General features: G+C 41.6%; 1 protein-coding gene across 4 annotated transcripts in view; it reads right to left on the reverse strand.

Annotated features, from left to right (window-relative positions):
* Nucleotides 1–18,753, reverse strand: part of robo1 (roundabout, axon guidance receptor, homolog 1 (Drosophila)) — a 223,543-nt gene that overhangs the window by 5,774 nt on the left and 199,016 nt on the right. For 3 of the 4 annotated variants that reach the window (XM_075473123.1, XM_075473125.1, XM_075473126.1), the window contains 15 exons: nt 17,659–17,740; nt 17,338–17,506; nt 17,075–17,241; nt 16,867–16,988; nt 15,079–15,310; nt 14,104–14,225; nt 12,416–12,587; nt 10,342–10,542; nt 8,079–8,105; nt 6,731–6,773; nt 4,890–5,044; nt 2,594–2,980; nt 1,790–1,906; nt 730–871; nt 239–469 (listed from right to left, as the gene is read on the reverse strand). In XM_075473123.1, the coding sequence (XP_075329238.1) occupies nt 239–469; nt 730–871; nt 1,790–1,906; nt 2,594–2,980; nt 4,890–5,044; nt 6,731–6,773; nt 8,079–8,105; nt 10,342–10,542; nt 12,416–12,587; nt 14,104–14,225; nt 15,079–15,310; nt 16,867–16,988; nt 17,075–17,241; nt 17,338–17,506; nt 17,659–17,740 (2,369 nt within the window). The remainder of the gene's footprint in view (nt 1–238; nt 470–729; nt 872–1,789; nt 1,907–2,593; nt 2,981–4,889; nt 5,045–6,730; nt 6,774–8,078; nt 8,106–10,341; nt 10,543–12,415; nt 12,588–14,103; nt 14,226–15,078; nt 15,311–16,866; nt 16,989–17,074; nt 17,242–17,337; nt 17,507–17,658; nt 17,741–18,753) is intronic. The other variant, XM_075473124.1, reaches the window with a different exon arrangement.

Here is an 18,753-nt window from a genome sequence, read left to right on the forward strand (position 1 = left end):
TTAAATGAACCGTAACAAATGACTCCCTAGAAGGTAAGAAATCATTCTGAAGACTAAGGTATGCTTTTTTAAATTGTCTGACAGTGCAGTACAATATACAGAATTTGGAGTTAATGGGCCTTAATCATGAAAAACAGCTGTGGATTTTAAAGACTGAAAAGCATATTGCTCTGTGAGGTTTAAAAAAAAAAAAAAAAAGACAGCGCACTGACAGCTCTTCTGTAGAGAGTGGGTTTACCTGCGTTCATGGCTGTCTGGTGCATCCTGGAGCATCGGCTGCATCTCCTCTTGGGGTGAGGGGGTGAGAGTGGCTGTGGACTGATGGCTGTAGGATACAGCAGCAGGAGAAGAGGCTGCCCCGCGGACAGGAGGAGTGGGCCCCCTCTCCATCTCCTCTTCCTCCTCCAGCTCATCGGGCTGCAGGTACATGTGAGAGGGGGGCATGGGGCACTGCATGTCTGGATCACATCTGCCAACAGACACAAACATGCATTGTTAGCTGCATATCACTCAATGAAATGAATGTCTTTATATACTGAAGCCAGGAAAGCATGCACTAAATATTCATGCCATCCTTCTATCAGGCTTTAACATGAACCATAGCACTAATAGACAGAAAAAGCCTGAGGCAAATCCTTGGAACGAATGCAATAACCAGGAGAAAATGAAGGAGAATAGACTAGTATATAAATACATTGTGTGCATGCTGGTTAGATTGTCTGTGTCTACCTTTCTTCCATAGATAGAGTGTACTCTGTGTTCCTAGTGGGGGGTGGATTTGCAGGAGGAGGGGGCAGAAGGTCAGCCCAGTTCATTGTGCTTTGTTTGGGTAGTTTGGGGGTGCGCACTCCCTTCTTATGACCCTGACTCCCTGCACAAAAACAGAAAAGGCACATTCGGTCAGTCACAAGACACTTTCAAATGCGAAAGCTTATGTGTCTGAAAAACATTAATGCTGAAGAAACCACAAGATGACATGGAAAAAATTGACAGTAACAAGGCTGACAGAAAATATTTTACATGTGAGAGTTTAGAGGCTCATGCAACCCTCTACTTTGTCAGCGTGCATATACCTCTCTGTTAATAAATTAATGCCACACTATTAAAATTGTGAACCAATGAGCTGTGATGTGCAGCAAGCACTAAAGGCCTCTCTCTAATGGCTTGAACTTCAAATGCAATATCGGAATGGATACATGGCATTAAGGTGGCAGTGTTGCATGCCATCTAGGATGTGTAATCATTTGTCCTTGTCCATAGACGGACATTGAGATCCTGATGAAATTAGGCTGCTCCGCACTGGAATTTAAGTAAAGCCAATTAATGGAAAATAAGCAAGGACAAACAGGGTACAAAAAATGAAAACAGAAGATGTAAATAATAAAATTAACAGATGCTTTTATGTAATGAGCTTTTAGCATCCTTTGGTGTACCCAGAATACAAGAAACAGACTGTCTTTTTCCATTTCCTGCAGGTTTCTCCTTAAGACTGGCATGGAAATTAATCAAATTAAGATTTATAGCATATTTCATTAGCGTCTCAACAATTATTTTTTGCCTTTGAGGAAAACAGATTTTAAAATGGAGCTAAATGGTGTATGTGATTATGTAGTTCACAACAATAATAAGCTAGAAAGCAGTCTGGCTCTTTGAATAAAGAAATAGAAAAATATCTATGATCGGACCCCTAAAGAACTTTGTTAAAAAAATATAGAATATGAACATTTTCATTTGTCTATGACTGCCCATCCTGGAGCCACCCTTGCTATAAATGACTCTGCTGTCTTACCAGAGGTGCTGCTGCTGCCTCGGTCAGAACTGTTGTAAGAGCCCCCAGTGTGGCTGTCATGGGTTTGGTTGTAGGGGATGGTGGCTGGCATAGGACTGTCACCTCCTCTGTAGCGGTCTGTTGGTGAGATAATGCAATTGGTCACTTATAACATTTAAAAAAAAACAAAAAAAACCATTCACTTTGTCATGACCACAGAAATGAAGGACAGATCACCACCACTTTACATTGGAAATGACATTACACTGACCTCAGTGTAAAGTTGCACATTACAAGAGGCATGCACTTCACTATTTTCAGGTGAGTATGGAACGCATGCAACATCTGCACAAAAATATCAAAACTATCACACCAGATGTGGTTCCCATCTGCAGGTACGACAAGGTAATGATAGCTTCGTTCAAAGATCTTTGAGTTTTCCATCTTATTTTTTTTTTTTCAAATCTAATACCGCAGATAAACCCCCACAACTGCCTTCATCACGATACAGCATCCACGATACCGTAAGATGACAGCAATTCAAGCCTGGTCCAGATTTAAAGGCAAAATACTGCATGGAGGGTGATGAGGGGTCAGATGAATGTCATACAGACAAGCAGAAAGAAAGAGTGATGATGTCTACGTTGACTGAAAAGGATGAGACAGAGCCAAGGGGTGAATGAGGGTGAAACTCTTCTACAGGCATCCACAGTGAGGCTGAAAGAGCCAGGAGAGGAGAAAACAGAGGGGAAAATCAAGTGGAGGAAGATCATGGCTCGGAGTTGACCTCTGCAACCACGGCTGCTGGGTATTCCACACACTCACCCTTGTTCAGCTTGTTTTGTTCCATGATGTTGTACTGCAGCTGAGATCCAATTTCCTGTTTCTGCTGCTGGACTGAAGGGGGCTTCCAGCAGTGTTTTTCATTCACTTCTCCTCCACCCCCGAGCCCACCTCCGCTCCCTCCGGTCCCTCTGTCTGAGTTTATGTTGTTACCCATGATGGAGGACTGGATGAGCTGGGTGGTGGCATAAGGCGTCGGCTGGCCCCCTGGACCTAAGAAGCGACCATCTTTTAGGTTTGGACTGTTGAAGGTCTTCATCTCATTGATCTTGTTGGACAGGTCTACATCTCCATAGACTCCTGACTCTGGCACGATGAGGTTGGTCTGCTTGTTTTCCATCTGGTTGTTATAATTGGCGATACAGTCGGCTGGAGAATACGAGGAGGGTATTTAGTCAATTGTTTCTACTGCTGATCAGCTTAACAGCAGTAAGCCAGTTTGGTAAAAGACTTCAAATAACATGATCTACTGTAAAGCTGAAAGACTTTTATTCTCTTTGAACAAAAGACACATTTTCATTTCATGCTTTTTTAGGATCACTGCCCACACGTGAGCCATTTCTAGTTCTGTTTTAAGCCTCAGTGTTATTTGCCAAATAACAATCTTTTGTAGGCGAGTGATACTTGTGAGTTGCACCTTTTTGCTTAGTCTCAGCAATGACTCAGTGTGGGCATCATCTATTCTTTTCCAACTGACGGTGGGAGCATCTTTGCTCATTGAGAGGGACAGAGGGACATGTCTGTATCAAAGACATGGAATGAGCCACGCAGTAAAAGCACAGCTTCACTGACGGATCCAATTTTCCCTGGCTCATAAAATATTCAAATCCTCCTGCAGATCTGAGAGCCAACTTTGCAGTAAATACCAAAGATGGCCATAGGTACATGCTGTTCGTGCCACTCGCCTCACATTTCAGTTGCAAGGAACAGCTCAACATTTCAAAGGGGAATGTATGATTACGCCCCTATGGCTGAGATAAAGAGACATTAACTCCTATTTCTTTGCTCTGTCACCTAGTCAGTGATCCTCTTAATGTTTGCAGAGTTTAGTTTTGGCACACACACAAAGCATGCAATTGGCAAGCTCCTTAGTGTCATATAGTGAGGTGTCATGCAAGGAGTGAGGGCTGCCTTTAGCCTGTTATTCCGTGTTAAACATCTCACACCACGTTCAACCTCAGAGGGGTGATTAGCACAAAGAAAAACTAAACTTGACTGTACAATCTGCAAAATGAATTATTAATCCTCACTGGGAGAGGCTGGAAGTCAAGAGAAACTATTGAGTGGATGAATTGATAGTAGGTCGAACAGCTGGATAGGAATTATGTGCTGCTATTAAACACATAGCCCCAAAGTGCATAATTTAGAACATAAAGCATTTCATTGCAGTCCAAGTTTCCACAGTTGGGTTTGTTGGTCATGGCTGAAAATGAATGACATTGGGTTCTGTTATCCAGGCTGCACATTCAGAAAGGTCTGTGTGTATAGTGTGTATATGTTATAGCTGAAGTGTATAAAAATCTAAGGCCAAATTCGCCTCTCTTTGTTGACAACTGTGCTGAATAAACTAAAAGACCATCTGCTGGTGTTAAGTGTTTCTTTCTCTCTACCTACCCTTCTTAGCTTCATCTCATTCCTAGTCTAATACTCCCGCCCATACATGTGTTTGTGTGTTGTTTTTTTTTGCATATTCTTATGCTTAATCACTCCTTTCTCCCCTCCTCTATTTGCTCTTCCAGGTGTATCTCCTCTCCCTCCATCATTCTCTCTTTCCCTGCTTCTGGGCATCATCTGCAGTCCAGCATTGACCTCTTTGCCCGCTGCACATTTCTTAAACAACTGAGCACTTAGGGGAAATTACATTACTGGCTATAACAACTGTATGGAAATCAGCAGAGCAATTTGATTAGCAACAGAGTCGAACTATAAGCCCTGCTTAGTGTACTCCTTTTATTTCCTGCCTAAAACAGCTCTACTTTAACCTCAAATAACTAAAACACACAAGCACACAGTCGCTCTTAATCCTAATATTTCTCCAGGATTATTTTATTTATTATTTTTGTGTAGGCCTAGTGAAGGGAGAGATGCACACAACAGCTCTCTAGGGAGCTAACCTAGATATCAGATTTTACTTCCTTTTTCACTGCAGATTCCCTCAGCTCCCACATTTCTTATCTCTACAGTTATTTTGTCAAGGACTGCAACACTGCCTTTGAGAGGAGTGTTTATTTTGGTTGCTGCCTTCATATATGACAGAGATGACACGACATACTCATACCTGGTCGGCTGTATGTTGCCAAGTTGCTGTCGCTGTTGCCATTGCCTGCAGTGCAGCAGTTGATGCTGCAGTCATTGTGGTTGGAGCAGGAGTTAGGCCATGTGTCAGCCAGCCAGGGTTGAGTGGCAGAATCCCCAATGTTTAGCAAACCAGGCCTGTAAAATTTAACCAAATGTTTGACAATAGTGAGAGTCTAAGCCAACACCACAATGACATTTATGTGAATGAACTGAAACGCCCGCAGGAGCAGTATTTGAAAGAGAAGATTATGTGGAGTTTATCTATCCTGCTGAAAAGAGAAAAACTGAAAATCCGGCTTTAATACTTTTTGCCTTTTGGTCAAACACACGGCAAACCAGCACATTTGAAAAAAAAAAAGAAAACGCCCAGCTAGATTGTGTGTGCTTGACTTGCCCAGAGCTGATGACACTTTCTCTGAGCCCTCGTGAGTATTAGCGATCCGCCTGGATTAGACGGCCAGATAAAATTCACTCCAAATGTTGCAAAATACACATCGTGAACAGTCAGTGAACCTCAAGAGCTCCCTGAGTAGATTCCATGGTGTTACACAATATTTCTTTCATTTGAAAAGTTACTTGCACATGAGGTTTTTTTTTGAGGGGGTATTCGTACACCAGAGAAATCCCTGTGGTCTATTGTCTGGACATTCATCTTTTCTTCATGCCTTGGCTGATATTTCCTCTGCTTCAACACAATAAAAGAATACAAGATCCCTTGTTTAACAGGATTCTTCTGTACCACCTGACCTAAGCCAAATACTGAGTGGGTGGAAAAAAAGAACTGTATTCGCCTATTGCTGATGCAGTGACTGAATGTAGCATACAAAGATATGGCACTCTACTCTTGCTGGGATATATATTGTTTCAGCATTCAAATCTGCACTGAATGACTCCCGGTCTGCATATCCCAGCACTGAATTAGCATTGAATTACATTTCCTCATTCCCCCCTAAATGACTCATATCTTGGATTCATTTTGGGTAATGAACACATTTGTCTTCTACAACCAAATACAATCTCACAATAGCTCCTCAATCACCCCGGCAGTTGTATGTTGATATCGAACAACCATTGTTTTTGTGCAGAGCTGACACAGCCGCACTGCATACAGGATTTAATCATACAACTGGGTAATATAATGAATATGGATTTACTGTTGATGGCTTCAAGCTAACTATTCATTAACACATGAAAACACTCGCACAGTGCTGCATTAAGTACATTCTGTACTCTTGAGTAGAAAGCGGGTAATAATGGAATGCATATTTTCTTTTTTTCTATTTACCAGCTATAAGACCGACATGCCAAAGGCCATGGATATACAAATGAGTTTTGGCAAGCCTCATTCTGTACACACTCAATATTTAGAAACATTGCACCATTCCACATTCCATAAGAGGTATGCTTTTGCTGCTATGTGCACGTATGTATCTCCATTAATGTTTTATGGTGATGCGATGGCACAGCCTTGTGGCTAGAAGTGGCTCTCCACCATATGTAATGAGGATGGGCTCCTGGCAGACTGCAAGGGTCTTTGTTCCTGTAGTGTTATTACATACTTAATGCACCTCCTTACCACTCCTTTGCCCTGTACTACTTTAAAAAGGCACAGCTCTCCCCCTAGTGTTTGTCAAAGAAAAGTGCACATGCCCAACCCTTCTCATCTTTTTCAGGTTTAATATCCTGAATTTTGTTTTAAGTTAAATGTAGTCTCTAATCATTATTCAGTTTTACTAAATATATTAAAGATTTAAAATACTTCCATGTGAATGCCCCCAGAAGAAAAAACAACAAAAACACTAACCCCAAATGAACTCTTACCTTCCAGCACTGCTGACACCTTCCCCTCCTCTCTGATACGCTACTGAAAAAAAAGAAAGCAGGTACTCTTATCACATTATCTTTGCACCTATCATTTTATGTCAAAAGCAGATGATTCATTTAATTTTTAAATTTTCCGTTTTGTGACCAATGAAGAACTGTGGAGTTTATATGTATAGTTCAGGTGAATACTGTGTGTTGCATAGTTTCAGCTGAGTCACACACACACACACACAAAGCAATAGGAGCAGGAGGAGGATGCGTAAGAGGCTTATGAAGAACAAAGACGTGGAGCTCTTTGGTCGTCTGGCTCGGGTTTCCTGTGTTTGAAGCTCTGCACACTGCAAGTTTGACTCTTTCAAGAAGCTCTAAGCTAACGGTGTGTGAAAAGGAGATAAACCTCCAACTTTAATTACAATATCTATCCTGAGAGGAGAGTAGGTGGGAGAGGGGAGAGGAGTAGGGCCTTAGCTGTGTTGATTTCCTGTCTCTTTTTCAAAACAGGAAGTGGAATTTGGCCCTTGCATTTACGTAACCAGAGGATGCATCACTGTCTATTTCGAGATTGAAATCAACATAAATGCAATGATAAGAGGTAGGGAATTTTTTTCAAACCGAACCACACAAGTAAGAATTTCACCTGAAAGATTTCCAGCAGATCATGAAACAACATTCTGCAACTGCACAATTATTCTACTTATTCATGCTTTAAGACGCACAGAAACTGCAATGCTGCTGTAAACACTGATACAAAGTATGTTGACAGGCTCAACCAGTGAAGCCACAAACGGACAGTGTACACCTTGGTCTGTTCCACCTTTTTTCTATAGCTCTCACTGTTAATCCCCCTCATCTATTCACAGCCATGACACACCTCAAATGGACAAAGAATTTCAAAATTCATTTGTGCAATACAAATACCATCTCATAGACAGCTTTACTTTTATCTGTTTCACACCATGTCATTTTGATTCACAGATAACCTCCTTAGCTCTGCTGCCTGTATAATTGGTGTGTTGAAGTGTATGTGGTGTGTCATTCTTAAGAATCTCAAATGAAGTTGCCAGCAGCCCTTTGATCAAGTTAGTACCAGTTTTAATAGCCTCTTAGTAATGTGGCCTCGTGTTCTTTGAGCATTAAATTCTGACAAAACATTCGGGAGAACATTTGTTTCAAGGCAACTGTGCAAATTGTTTCCTTTTACTGGCTAACTTTAAGTGTCCCTGATTTCTCTACAATCAAAATATCTTTCTCTATTATTAGGACTACGGCTCTGAGAAGTGTTTCATAAATGTGTGAAATGGCTAGAGTAACAACATATCACTGTCGTCTAAAACATGGAGCTTACCTGTTGGTGTGAAGGTAAAAGATGGAACTGTTGAAAAAGAAGAGAAATTAAATTTTCAGTCAGTGTCATTGTTATATAGCACAATATAAGAGGGAACACTCAGGCCTAAATTCACATACATGGAAGATATATGCTGCTATCCCTGATATGCACGTCATAACCTTCAGTTTAATGGCTTTGTTTTAGGTGTGTAAGAAACCATTTGATCTGTATCTTGTTTAATATGTACACTGTTTTTTGTTTCACTGTTTGAAGAAGGGGGGAAAGCTATTGAAAGCATTTCTGTTGATGTAACATTCAACAACGTTAGTAGTCATCCAGCTTACGGAGTTAAATATGTGCATTTTAGAAATGCTTGTGACTTCAACCTCAAACTTCTTTGGCAAAAGAAATCTGAGAAGACAAACACTGCTCCTTATTTCCACAATTATGTCATACATTACCTGAGCCCGCAAACTCTAAACAGCACAATCATGTTTGAATCTTTCGTCTTGATGCTCAAACAAGTCTGAAAATATCAGCTGTTGGATAGCTTTTATCTCTTTGATGAATGCCTTTGAAGAGGAGACATTGGCTACCCAAAACTTTCTGTGAGAAATGTAAACATTACTGAAATGCATAAATCAGCTTCCTATAGAGAAGCAGGACTGTCACAGATGTCCATTCCCTGGCCAGATGAACCTGTATCTGAGGTTTGACTCTGTTTTAAGATGCTGCCGTCTCAGTTTTCCTCAGTTAAAAGATTTTTTGAGGACTTCTGCAGCGTTACACATTTGTTTTGCACTGGTATGTATTCTTTATTATTTTTATCTACATATGAGCAGAGAGGCCCATGAGGTTTGAATCATTACCTTCATTGTCAGGGAAATAAGAATTAGCCATTGATTTTTTTTTTTTTTTTTTTTTAAGTTGGCAAAATAAAATATCTAATTTATTACAGACTATGCCAGCATACACTGTAGCTCACACATGGGGCCAAGTACAACCTATTTCACCCCAAGTGCACATTGTTGATTCATGTGGTTGCAATTATACTCTTTGAGAAACATTCTTGTTACCAGTTCCAACAAAGACTGTGGCCTTTTGTGGTCTGAGTGCACAGGGAGAAGGAGGGTGGATGTCTACCTACCATTTCCCTGAAGAGCTCTTTTTTTCTTATCTGAGTAAATATCAACATATAGAATCACAGAGGGACAAAGGGTAACCTCATTCTAAATGGTATTCTCCTCTCACGCCTGGCTGCAGGTCATTACTGCTTTCTGTAATCTAAGACATAAGCAAAAACAGAGTAGTTCTAACTGTTACAGACCACACAGATATTTCTAAAAATGCCCAGAGCTTCCGGAAATCTTTGCTGAGGTGCCTCTCACTTGACATTTTCCATTAACCATGGCTGCAGAATATAGAGGACATGGATAGTCTGTGTTTTTGGTGTGGCAGCCACAGATTAACAGGTAAATCAGTCTATTGTTTGTGCATCAAGGTTGAAGGGTGGATCTCCTCTAACCCTGGCTGTCAGTATTAAACCTGAGCCAAGGTGTGGGGATACAGCAGATAGTGCTCAGAGCAGCAGCTGCACAGCCCAAGGCCACATATTAAGCAGGCTCACACATAAATGAGGTTCAGAAGGAAAGGCTAATGGCTGTCTTTGTACTCTAGCTACTGTGGGCATGTCACGAACTCTGTCACTTTAACTTCAATCTGGCAAATGCCATTGGGTTACACTGTGGCTACTCTCTCTAGATTTGACATGCAGCTCAAACATAAGCGTTTCATGGATTTTCAGAACTGAAGATAAGTAGTGTTGATTCAGAGGATTGTAAAATGCTCAACTCATCCATATATTAAGTCCTTTCTCTCAAAAGACAACAAGAATACTTCAAGCATGTGAAAATGTCAGGATACCCTTGATAAAGAGAGACTGTTCCAATACACATTCTCTTTCCCAGCACAGTCAGAAGGGAGTTGCTAAGAGGGGAGTTGTTGGACCTCAAAATGTACTTTACTGAAAACATTCTCCACCCCCTTGCAGAATGAGCATGACAGAAGTATGAAAAAGAAATACAAGACGTCTCTGTGCAGTACTCTCAGCGGGAGTTACACATTGTGTCTTAAAGCACTCAATTGACGAGTATGTTTGTTAGATGTCATCTTGAATGCTTTACAAAAGAAGTCTTTCTGTGTAGGATGTGAGGTAGGTTGACAACATGAGGAAAAATCAAATAACAAGTATAATGCCACAGTAATAAATATATGTACCTACCTTTACGTATGCCTGCATAGCTGCTGGACAGGCCATTCCTTTTCTTTCGGTGTCGGTACAACCAAATGCTGAAGACCATGAGGATGATCCAACAAGCCGCTCCAATGCCTGCTATAAAGGCCGGCTGTTTGACTACATCGGAAATCTGCTGGGACAGGGGGTTCTCCTGGCTCACAGTCTCCGTCATTCGTCCAGAAGAGTCTAAGGGTAAGGAGGGATTGGAGGAAATTATTAAAGAAAAAAAGGTCCATTTGGCATGAAATGAAGTTTGTGAAAATGGTGGAGATGAGGAATGAACTGAGAATTAAACTGCAATGTAAAACCCTGAAATATATACTTTTGAATAAATAAAGCCTGCAGACTACATTAATAAGAAAATTATTTCTCTTGATGCTTAAAGAGATTCTGCCTTTAAGAAGGCAAATATGAGGTTGAGTTGTAGTGGAATTTCTATCATTCTAGGGTTTTATCGCAAATCCCAGTAAACAATGGCAGGTGAGCAGACTAAAGCAACTAAACAGAGTCTGTGCACCACAACAGTCTGATGGGAAAGGAAAACACCATGAGGTATCATTTACACAAAGCAATAGCGGTTACCTAATCATATAAATAAATCCAGAGAGATCATCTTCAAAGACAGACACCACAATAATTAGCAAACTGAGGCACAACTGTGAAAGACTGAGGCGTGAATGCCTTGAAGCCGTTTCTGCTGTGAAATGCACTGTGCAGATGCTGTCTGTACTGCTGCTCACAGCAACCTGCTCGAGATCTGTTTTTCTCATCTGCTTCTCCCTTATGTCTGATATATGAAAGGCTTCTCCGACTCCACCCGCTCTCTGCCATTTTGAAAGTCCTTTATGTTCTTGTTACTTTGTCTTCATCACTTTTTCTAAAGTCTTTCATGTTGTATCCAGTCTTATTTACCATATTTCTAAGCCAGGGGCAAAAGCACATCCCCCAAAGAAGCCAGCTCCTTTCCTTTACCCCTCCATATCTTTCTGTCTGTCTCTGTCACTCAGTCTACGTCTCCATTTGGTTGCTCATGTCTTTTCACGTCTGTCTTCCCAATTTTTGCTTCTGCTTGGCCGACAGAACTGAGCATACCAATGTGGCTAAGGAGCCCACAAGGGACTGTACAGGTATCTAAGCAGAGATGACGCATTCAAGCTCAGTGTGTGACAAATGGATTTGGGTGAAGCGCTGCTCCCCGAGGCACATTGTTCCACTCCAGTGTTGGAACATGGCAACAATCACCACAGGAGCTCTTCAAGTGAGATAAATTGTATCAGTCACAGCGAATGCTTTTTCATGCCCATCCCAGCCCACTCAATCACACATGTAAAACCAGATGGAGCTGTTTCTCTCTGCCTCATCCTGCTATTCCATCTCACTCATTAGCAGGCCAGCGAACAGGTTGGGGGGAACAATAACTGACAAGTATCTCCAAAATATTTGTCCATCTGGAGTAAAAGAATAATAATAAAAAAAAAAAACAAGTGGTAAACCAGCCAGCCTTTCTTAACATCAATGACATGTCATGTCAGAGTGCAGGCTTCTTTAATGCCTGTGCTGTTTGAAGCTGAGCGCAGGGCGGAAAAGACTGCATCCTTGACTAGAGAGCGGAGAAGGGTGTGGCTCCAAAGCTCTGCCATGCAGGAATATAATGTGCCTTGGCTGATCACACTGTCAGCTGCAAAAAACATTTCAGACAGCACAAAAACTGTAAAACCCTCTGTCATTCAAACTCATCATACTCTTCTGTGACAAGTTTGATGAGGTTTGAATAACAGCAATCACCTAAATTGTAGTTTTTAAGCACCGCTGTTGATAATGAAAGGGGAAACAGGTAGAGGCTCGATCATGACTGTTACTACAAAGAAGGCAATTAAATAAATGTCTGTTTACTTGGCAGAAGGCCATATAACTGACAAGGCTCCTTATTTGAGATGGATGGGTTAATACCTAATTATTTGTCAAGTGATTGGGCTTCATTCAGTTGCAAGAATTGGCAAAGGGCAAAAGTACTGAAGTAAAGCATTCATTAGGAGGAGAAAAAAAGTCATCTACTCACCAAGCTGGAAGTAAGTGATATCGCTCTTGACCCCAAGCCCTGCACTGGTGCTGGCTGCTACCTCCACACTGTAGCGGATCCCGGAGGCCAGACTTGGAATCAGCACGGACAAGGTAGAGCCATCAACTGTTCGGTTGATGTGGTACCTACTCTCATTCCCCAAGCACCAAATCTGCCATAATAGAGACAAAAGTAAAGTGGGAACTGAGGCAATGTTATGAGGCTTTCATGACAACATTCAGTTTACATTCAAACGGTCCACGATTGCCACGTTTTATCCCATAGTGGATATTGCGTTACATCTCTAAGGTCAGAAAACATTAAATAACACGACTTTATGTTTTACAGGCTGCCCTCACTACAAGGGCAGCTTTAGCTGAGGTAGCCATAATATGTCTCCGTGAAGCCTAAAACTAATGAAAAACAAATGGGGATTGGTAATCACCCTCATAACACAATTTTAACAGAATCTGAGAGCTGTTACATTCAGGAGTGAGAAAGGTATTTCAGGCATACTAAAACCTGGGTCACAAACAAGTATGCATTCACTCAGCATGAGGCCTGGAGACCTCTACATCCTGAATGTCTTCTATTTTGCTTTCTTTACCCTCACCTTCTCCCTCCAATTAAATATGTTAAAATGCTCACATCCTTTGGTGTGTACTATATATCTGTGCATGTGTGGTGGAACCACAAATGTTTGACATTTTCTGTGTCTTAAAATTGGGGTGAATGACAGTGCCGCTGGGGACTGGGCTCAATAATGGGCAGGGAGCGCTCTCAAACTGGACTTAAAAACCATGAAATTACTCTGAAGTCTATCAGCAGAAAAACATTTACCTGGAAAATTAACAGACTTAACTTTTTTCATAGGCTCTGCCTCATTTCCCATTCCACTACTCACCTATATACCCTGTGACTCAAAAGGGCTTTCCAATTAAAATGCGGGACTTCCACAGCATACTGTATGAGAGCGCTGTGTTGTCGAAAGTGAGGGCTTGCATTACTGTATCAAGTGAGGGGGTGTAGAAGGAGCCTCAGAGAGGGGTTTTAATTGAAATACTGAACAAACCAAATAAATTACTGACATTATAACAAAGATCTCTCTCATTCATTTATTACATGAATTTTTCTTATAAATCATTGAACAATTGTTTTAATTTTTGGATTTATATTTTTGCACTTTAAAAAGGGATATTATCAGATTTTTTAGTAGTATGAAAATTTGCAAAAATACATTTCCTGTCATGGACTTGAGGAATGCCAAACATTCTGTATCTACTAATAATACAGGGATCTTTACTATTTAATACCAACCTGCAGGTGAAGAAAGAACAGAGGACACCACATATGAAACAACAAAAATTGCTGTCCTCACCACTCAAGATATCAAACCCACAACCTGTGTGATGGTACCATTTCCACCAGATGGCAATGTTTCATAACTGTTACCACTAGCTCCCCAGAGTTTGACTCCTGTCCTGTTTCTGAGCCTCTGTCAGTACACAGAAGGAGAGCAGTAACGGGCGTACAAAGGTATGCCTCAACCAGGAATTCATTACCATTCCATATCTGTGCATTGTCTCTTTCTCTTTTGTCTGCTCCCATGTTTGTGTCTCACGCAATTTTACCAAAACAAGTCCCACTTGCTCAGACCTGATGTAACTACTGGCAGCTTTTTTTGTTACCTTGTACTCCTGGACCACCCCATTCTGCTCTTCCTCTGGAGGGGGTTGCCAGGAGACAACGATGACAGTCGCATTGTCCCCACTCTCTGTAACTGTAACCTTACGAGGAGGGGCACTGGGGGCTGGTTGGGAATAGACAAAGAAAAAAAGAACAAAAACATGATAACACAGGATACATATATATTTTCGTAACTACATGAAGTCTATCTCAGCCTCCAAAATGCAATTTAGCTGTCAGGATTTATTTTCCATCTCTGCGTGAGGGTGAGGCAAGAACAAATGACTAATCATGGAAATTACGATGCTTTTATTTGAAAACCGAATTAGCGTCATATAAGTGCTTTTGCAAGTAAATAAAAGCAAATAACTGTTTACTCAAAACAGGCAGGGAGCAACAATAGTTGAGTGCATGGTGGTGTGTCACTGGCAACCTGTGGTCAAACACTAATGTAACTAAAATAATTATGACCTCTATAAAAAGCTTTTTTTTTCTTGTTTTTGAGAGAAGAAACATTATGTTCAGCTTCAAAAATAATTATCAATAAAAGTTGGAACAAAGGAGAATCCAGCAGAAAAAGATCAAAACACTCCCACACATGCAACTTACAAACACACACACATATAACTAGTAAATAGTCACATTTCTCTGTAGCTGTTTGTTGCAAATTAAAATTTGCAGTTTGGTTTCAACCAGACTTCGAGAGACTGCCACAACCACTCCCTATGAAAAATTAGTATGACACATGCACTAGGGTGTTTGTCTATGGGTTTCAATACCCAGGCATGCTTGAATACACCACATTTGAACATATAATCCAACCGCCACCCTGCCCTCACTGCCGGCTGTGAACAGCTGTTGTATAATCTCAGACATGCAAGCTGTGCATATAAAAGTGTACACATGAAAACATGTATGCATACATGCAAGCCTCAAAGCACACTCGCATCCAGCCATTCACATTCACATCCCCCCACCTTCCTCCAGTGTCTTGCCAATTTTGACATCACTGTCTGTTCCCTGGAACTCATTGAAGAAGGGGCGGAGTTTGAATTCATATGTGACACCCTTCCGAAGCTGTGTCACAATGGCGCTGTCCTCTCCAGGGGTCCGCACCTCAAATACACCCCATTCGCTCCTCTGCTGCCCCTCTGGTGAAAGCCTGTACATCACTTTGTAGCCCTGGATGTACTGCGACTGCTGCTCCACCTAGAGAATAACACAGGAGCACAAAGATGGGGACAGATTGACTCGATTATGTGCTACATTATTTACAGTGGAAAATGATACAGCAAAGTAATATATTGTAGCACCACTGGACAAACATGGATTTCTTTGACTGTGATACACCAGGCACTGGTTGGAATGAGGTGCTAACTCATCACATCACCCATCTGTCTATCCATCCACATTAACTTCTCTCCTTTGGACTGTGTCTATGCGCCATTTGGAGCGGCAATGATTTGTGCAAACCGCACTATGAGGTCATTGGCCAAAGGTTCCTCCAAGTCTGGAGCTGGTTAAATAGGGCCCAGACTCCCAGAACAGTCTGTCTCATCCTGTCCTGCTCTCCACTGACTACTGAAGTCAGAAACGAGTGGGGGGGGGTGGATGTGGATCTTTACTCCAAGCACTAGAAACTGACAATACAACAGGATAAATTTAATTGGAGGTTGAAAAAACCCCTGACATAACTTAAATGAGAAGGAATTTGTCTGTTGGTTTAATCATTGATTAAAGTTGCTTTGTGATGCAGCACGGTTCCAGAAAAGAATAACTGCGAACCAGTGTGCTAATATCCCTACGGGTCCCTGTGGACAGCAAGCAGCACTGGCTTGTAAAGATTTTAGTGATTTCTTTATCCCTCCCTCCATAAAATATGCTGCCAGATCAGGTGGTGTTCATTAGCTGGAAAATTGTGAAACCCTTCACCACAACACAAAGGGAAATGTAAAGCCAAGAAACTCCACATTGGGAATAAATTAAACGCTACGAAACAAGGAAACTGCCATTTAACTACAATGTCAACCTCTCTCATATCATGTGTTTTACTAGAACATTCCAGTGAGAAACAGTAACTGGACAGTAATGTTTTAAATCAGTCTTGACATGTCAGTATCTTTTTCACTTTTCCTCAGCTTCATTCATCACTCACTGTAGCACCTCATAATACCTGGGAATGTTGGGGGTGGCCTGCTGTCAAAAGGCAACACTGAGATGGTTTTTACCCTTCAGTGACTCATCCTACACTCTTATATTTAGTAGCGGATGTTTAGCACCATGATGTATAGTATTGCGTCATAAAGACACACTAACCAGATCAGGTCCAGGATAAAACGGGTCCCTCATACTCAGCTTGTAGCAGCACAGAAACACCACCATAAGCTCCCAGTTGTACTTCTTCTGCACCAACCTATCCATTTTAACATCTGTAAGCCATTTCCACTTATGAGCATGAGTTGGCCGTCTCCTCCTTCACTTGTATTGTTTTAACAGTCGGCAAGTGTTTTCAATTTGTGAGGGTACAGAATGGCACATCACGCATTGCTATACAGTACTACATGGCCCTTTGCAGAAGGTTCGGCACTGTAGTCTAGTTGTAAGGGTGGTTGGGTTGTTATTGTGGAGTGCAGTGAGCAAGGATGTTGGTAAATTAGCTTGGCTAAATGATGACTCGATATGCCAGTATCCTTCCATACTGCAATGTCTAGCCGGCTACAGATTCTCAAAGAAAGAAAGTAGTGCATTCTAGCAGAAATACTCACTGTCCACTGCACCCTGACAGATGAAGAGGAAAGAATGGTGGGGTTATGCAGGTGGATGAGTACTTCTCCCAACTCCCTCTGGATCTGGCGATGATCCACACCCTGACTTGTTGGAGGGATATCTGTGTACAGGGGCAAAGAAATAAAAAAAGATGAAATGAGCTTGCACTATATAATAAGTTAATGTAAGTAAGAGGGCAGTTCTCACCTTGTGTTTTCACAGCATCGGTGATAGGACTGGGATCACTCAACCCGTAGGCATTGGCTGCCCGCACTAAGAAGAGGTAGACTGCACTGGGCTTCAGGCCCTTAAGTACAAACGACTCGGTTTTTACATGCTCCGCCAAAGTCTGCCAGCTGCTACCTGATGCATGACTGTGGACACATAACAGAGAGAATTGAGGTTTAAATTAAGTTTGAATAAGGCCATGCAATGATTAATTTACTGATGACCAAACAGTTCGGATTTACCTGAAGGCCTCTATGATATAGGAGGTCGGTGTGGCTCCAGCATTCAGGTTAGGTTTCCAGGAAAGCGTGATGGAGGTACGGGAAACATCTGTGACATCTGGTTTGGAAGGGGCACTGGGGATCAGATTTGGGTCTGTGGGTCTGTTTGGCTGAACTGGGGCTCCAAATTCTAAGTGTAGAACAGAGAAAGTAAAAATGTAGTGATAATGTGGCCAATGGCATGTGAAGCATCTCTAACTCATTCGTCAAAAGACATGCTCTCACATAAAAAGAAGAAAGCTCCTATTACCACTGTTGAACAAAATATTGGGTTAGCCTTACCTTGGACTTCTAAATAGGCTTTCCATGAGGCCTCTCCACTGGGCGTGGAGGCGATGCAAGTGTAGGTGCCAGTGTCACCAAGCTAGGGAAGGAGAAGGAGGAAGGGGTATTTTGTGAAATGGAAATCATTAAAATGTGTCCCACTGTTTCCTGAACTGGTAGTTGCCTATTTCCCACTCTCTGCCTCTTGTTATCTCTCCCCAACCATCACTTTTCTGCTTATTGGTATTCAGATTGAGTCTGATTGTAGGCAACTGTAATTGCCTGATAATCCCACTATTATCTCTTTTATAACAAAAATGGGTAGAAAACAGCTGGAGAGGCCGAGTGGCAGAGTATTTCTGGTCAAACAGAGAAGACACTCAAACTAGTCTAAAAAGCCAAACCCTGTTGGCAGAGTTGAAAACATAATTTTCACACTGCTGCATTATTAAAAAGTCTGCTCTGTCAACTCTTTGTGTAAGACAAATAATTCTGTTGTGCTTTGTTGGTAATACATTGTACGCTTAAGGCTACTATGTGGATGTATAAGCAAAATGAGCCGTAAAAAACATAAAGAAAAATTGTCTGAATAGTTGAACACGAGCTTGTCTTGCCAACAAACCTTAAGGTATGTTTTTTTTTTTTGTCAGGAAGGAAGGAAATCTTTTAAAACCTAATAATAACATTCACAAAACCAAGTTAAGAAAATAAATTACACGACACATCACAAACATCTTCATTAAAATGCTGTCTTGGAGAAATGACAAGTCCATTAATGTGAAGTGCCTAAAGAGTTTACTCTGCTTCAGCACGAGCAGGGTTTAGACGCATCGCCTCCTGCCTGCCTCGCATTGGCAACCCAATCACACTACAATCTTGTCACCGCAAAACATGCCAGGATTCATCAGAACAGCGCAAACTGACGCGAACTCTGACCCTGTGACGCCTCCATCTGGAAGACACGTCAGCACCCCCTACTTGTCTCTGCCTAAGAGTGTTCAGCATAACACAGCCTGCCACCAAACCCGCACGTACACACACACAAGAAACAACTCTCCAAACCCTCTGTGCTCACTGACTGACAGCAACTACAGATTGTTCGACTTCACAGAC

Source organism: Odontesthes bonariensis, chromosome 9 (genome assembly GCF_027942865.1).
Source record: "Odontesthes bonariensis isolate fOdoBon6 chromosome 9, fOdoBon6.hap1, whole genome shotgun sequence".
In the NCBI taxonomy this organism is placed as follows: domain Eukaryota; kingdom Metazoa; phylum Chordata; class Actinopteri; order Atheriniformes; family Atherinopsidae; genus Odontesthes; species Odontesthes bonariensis.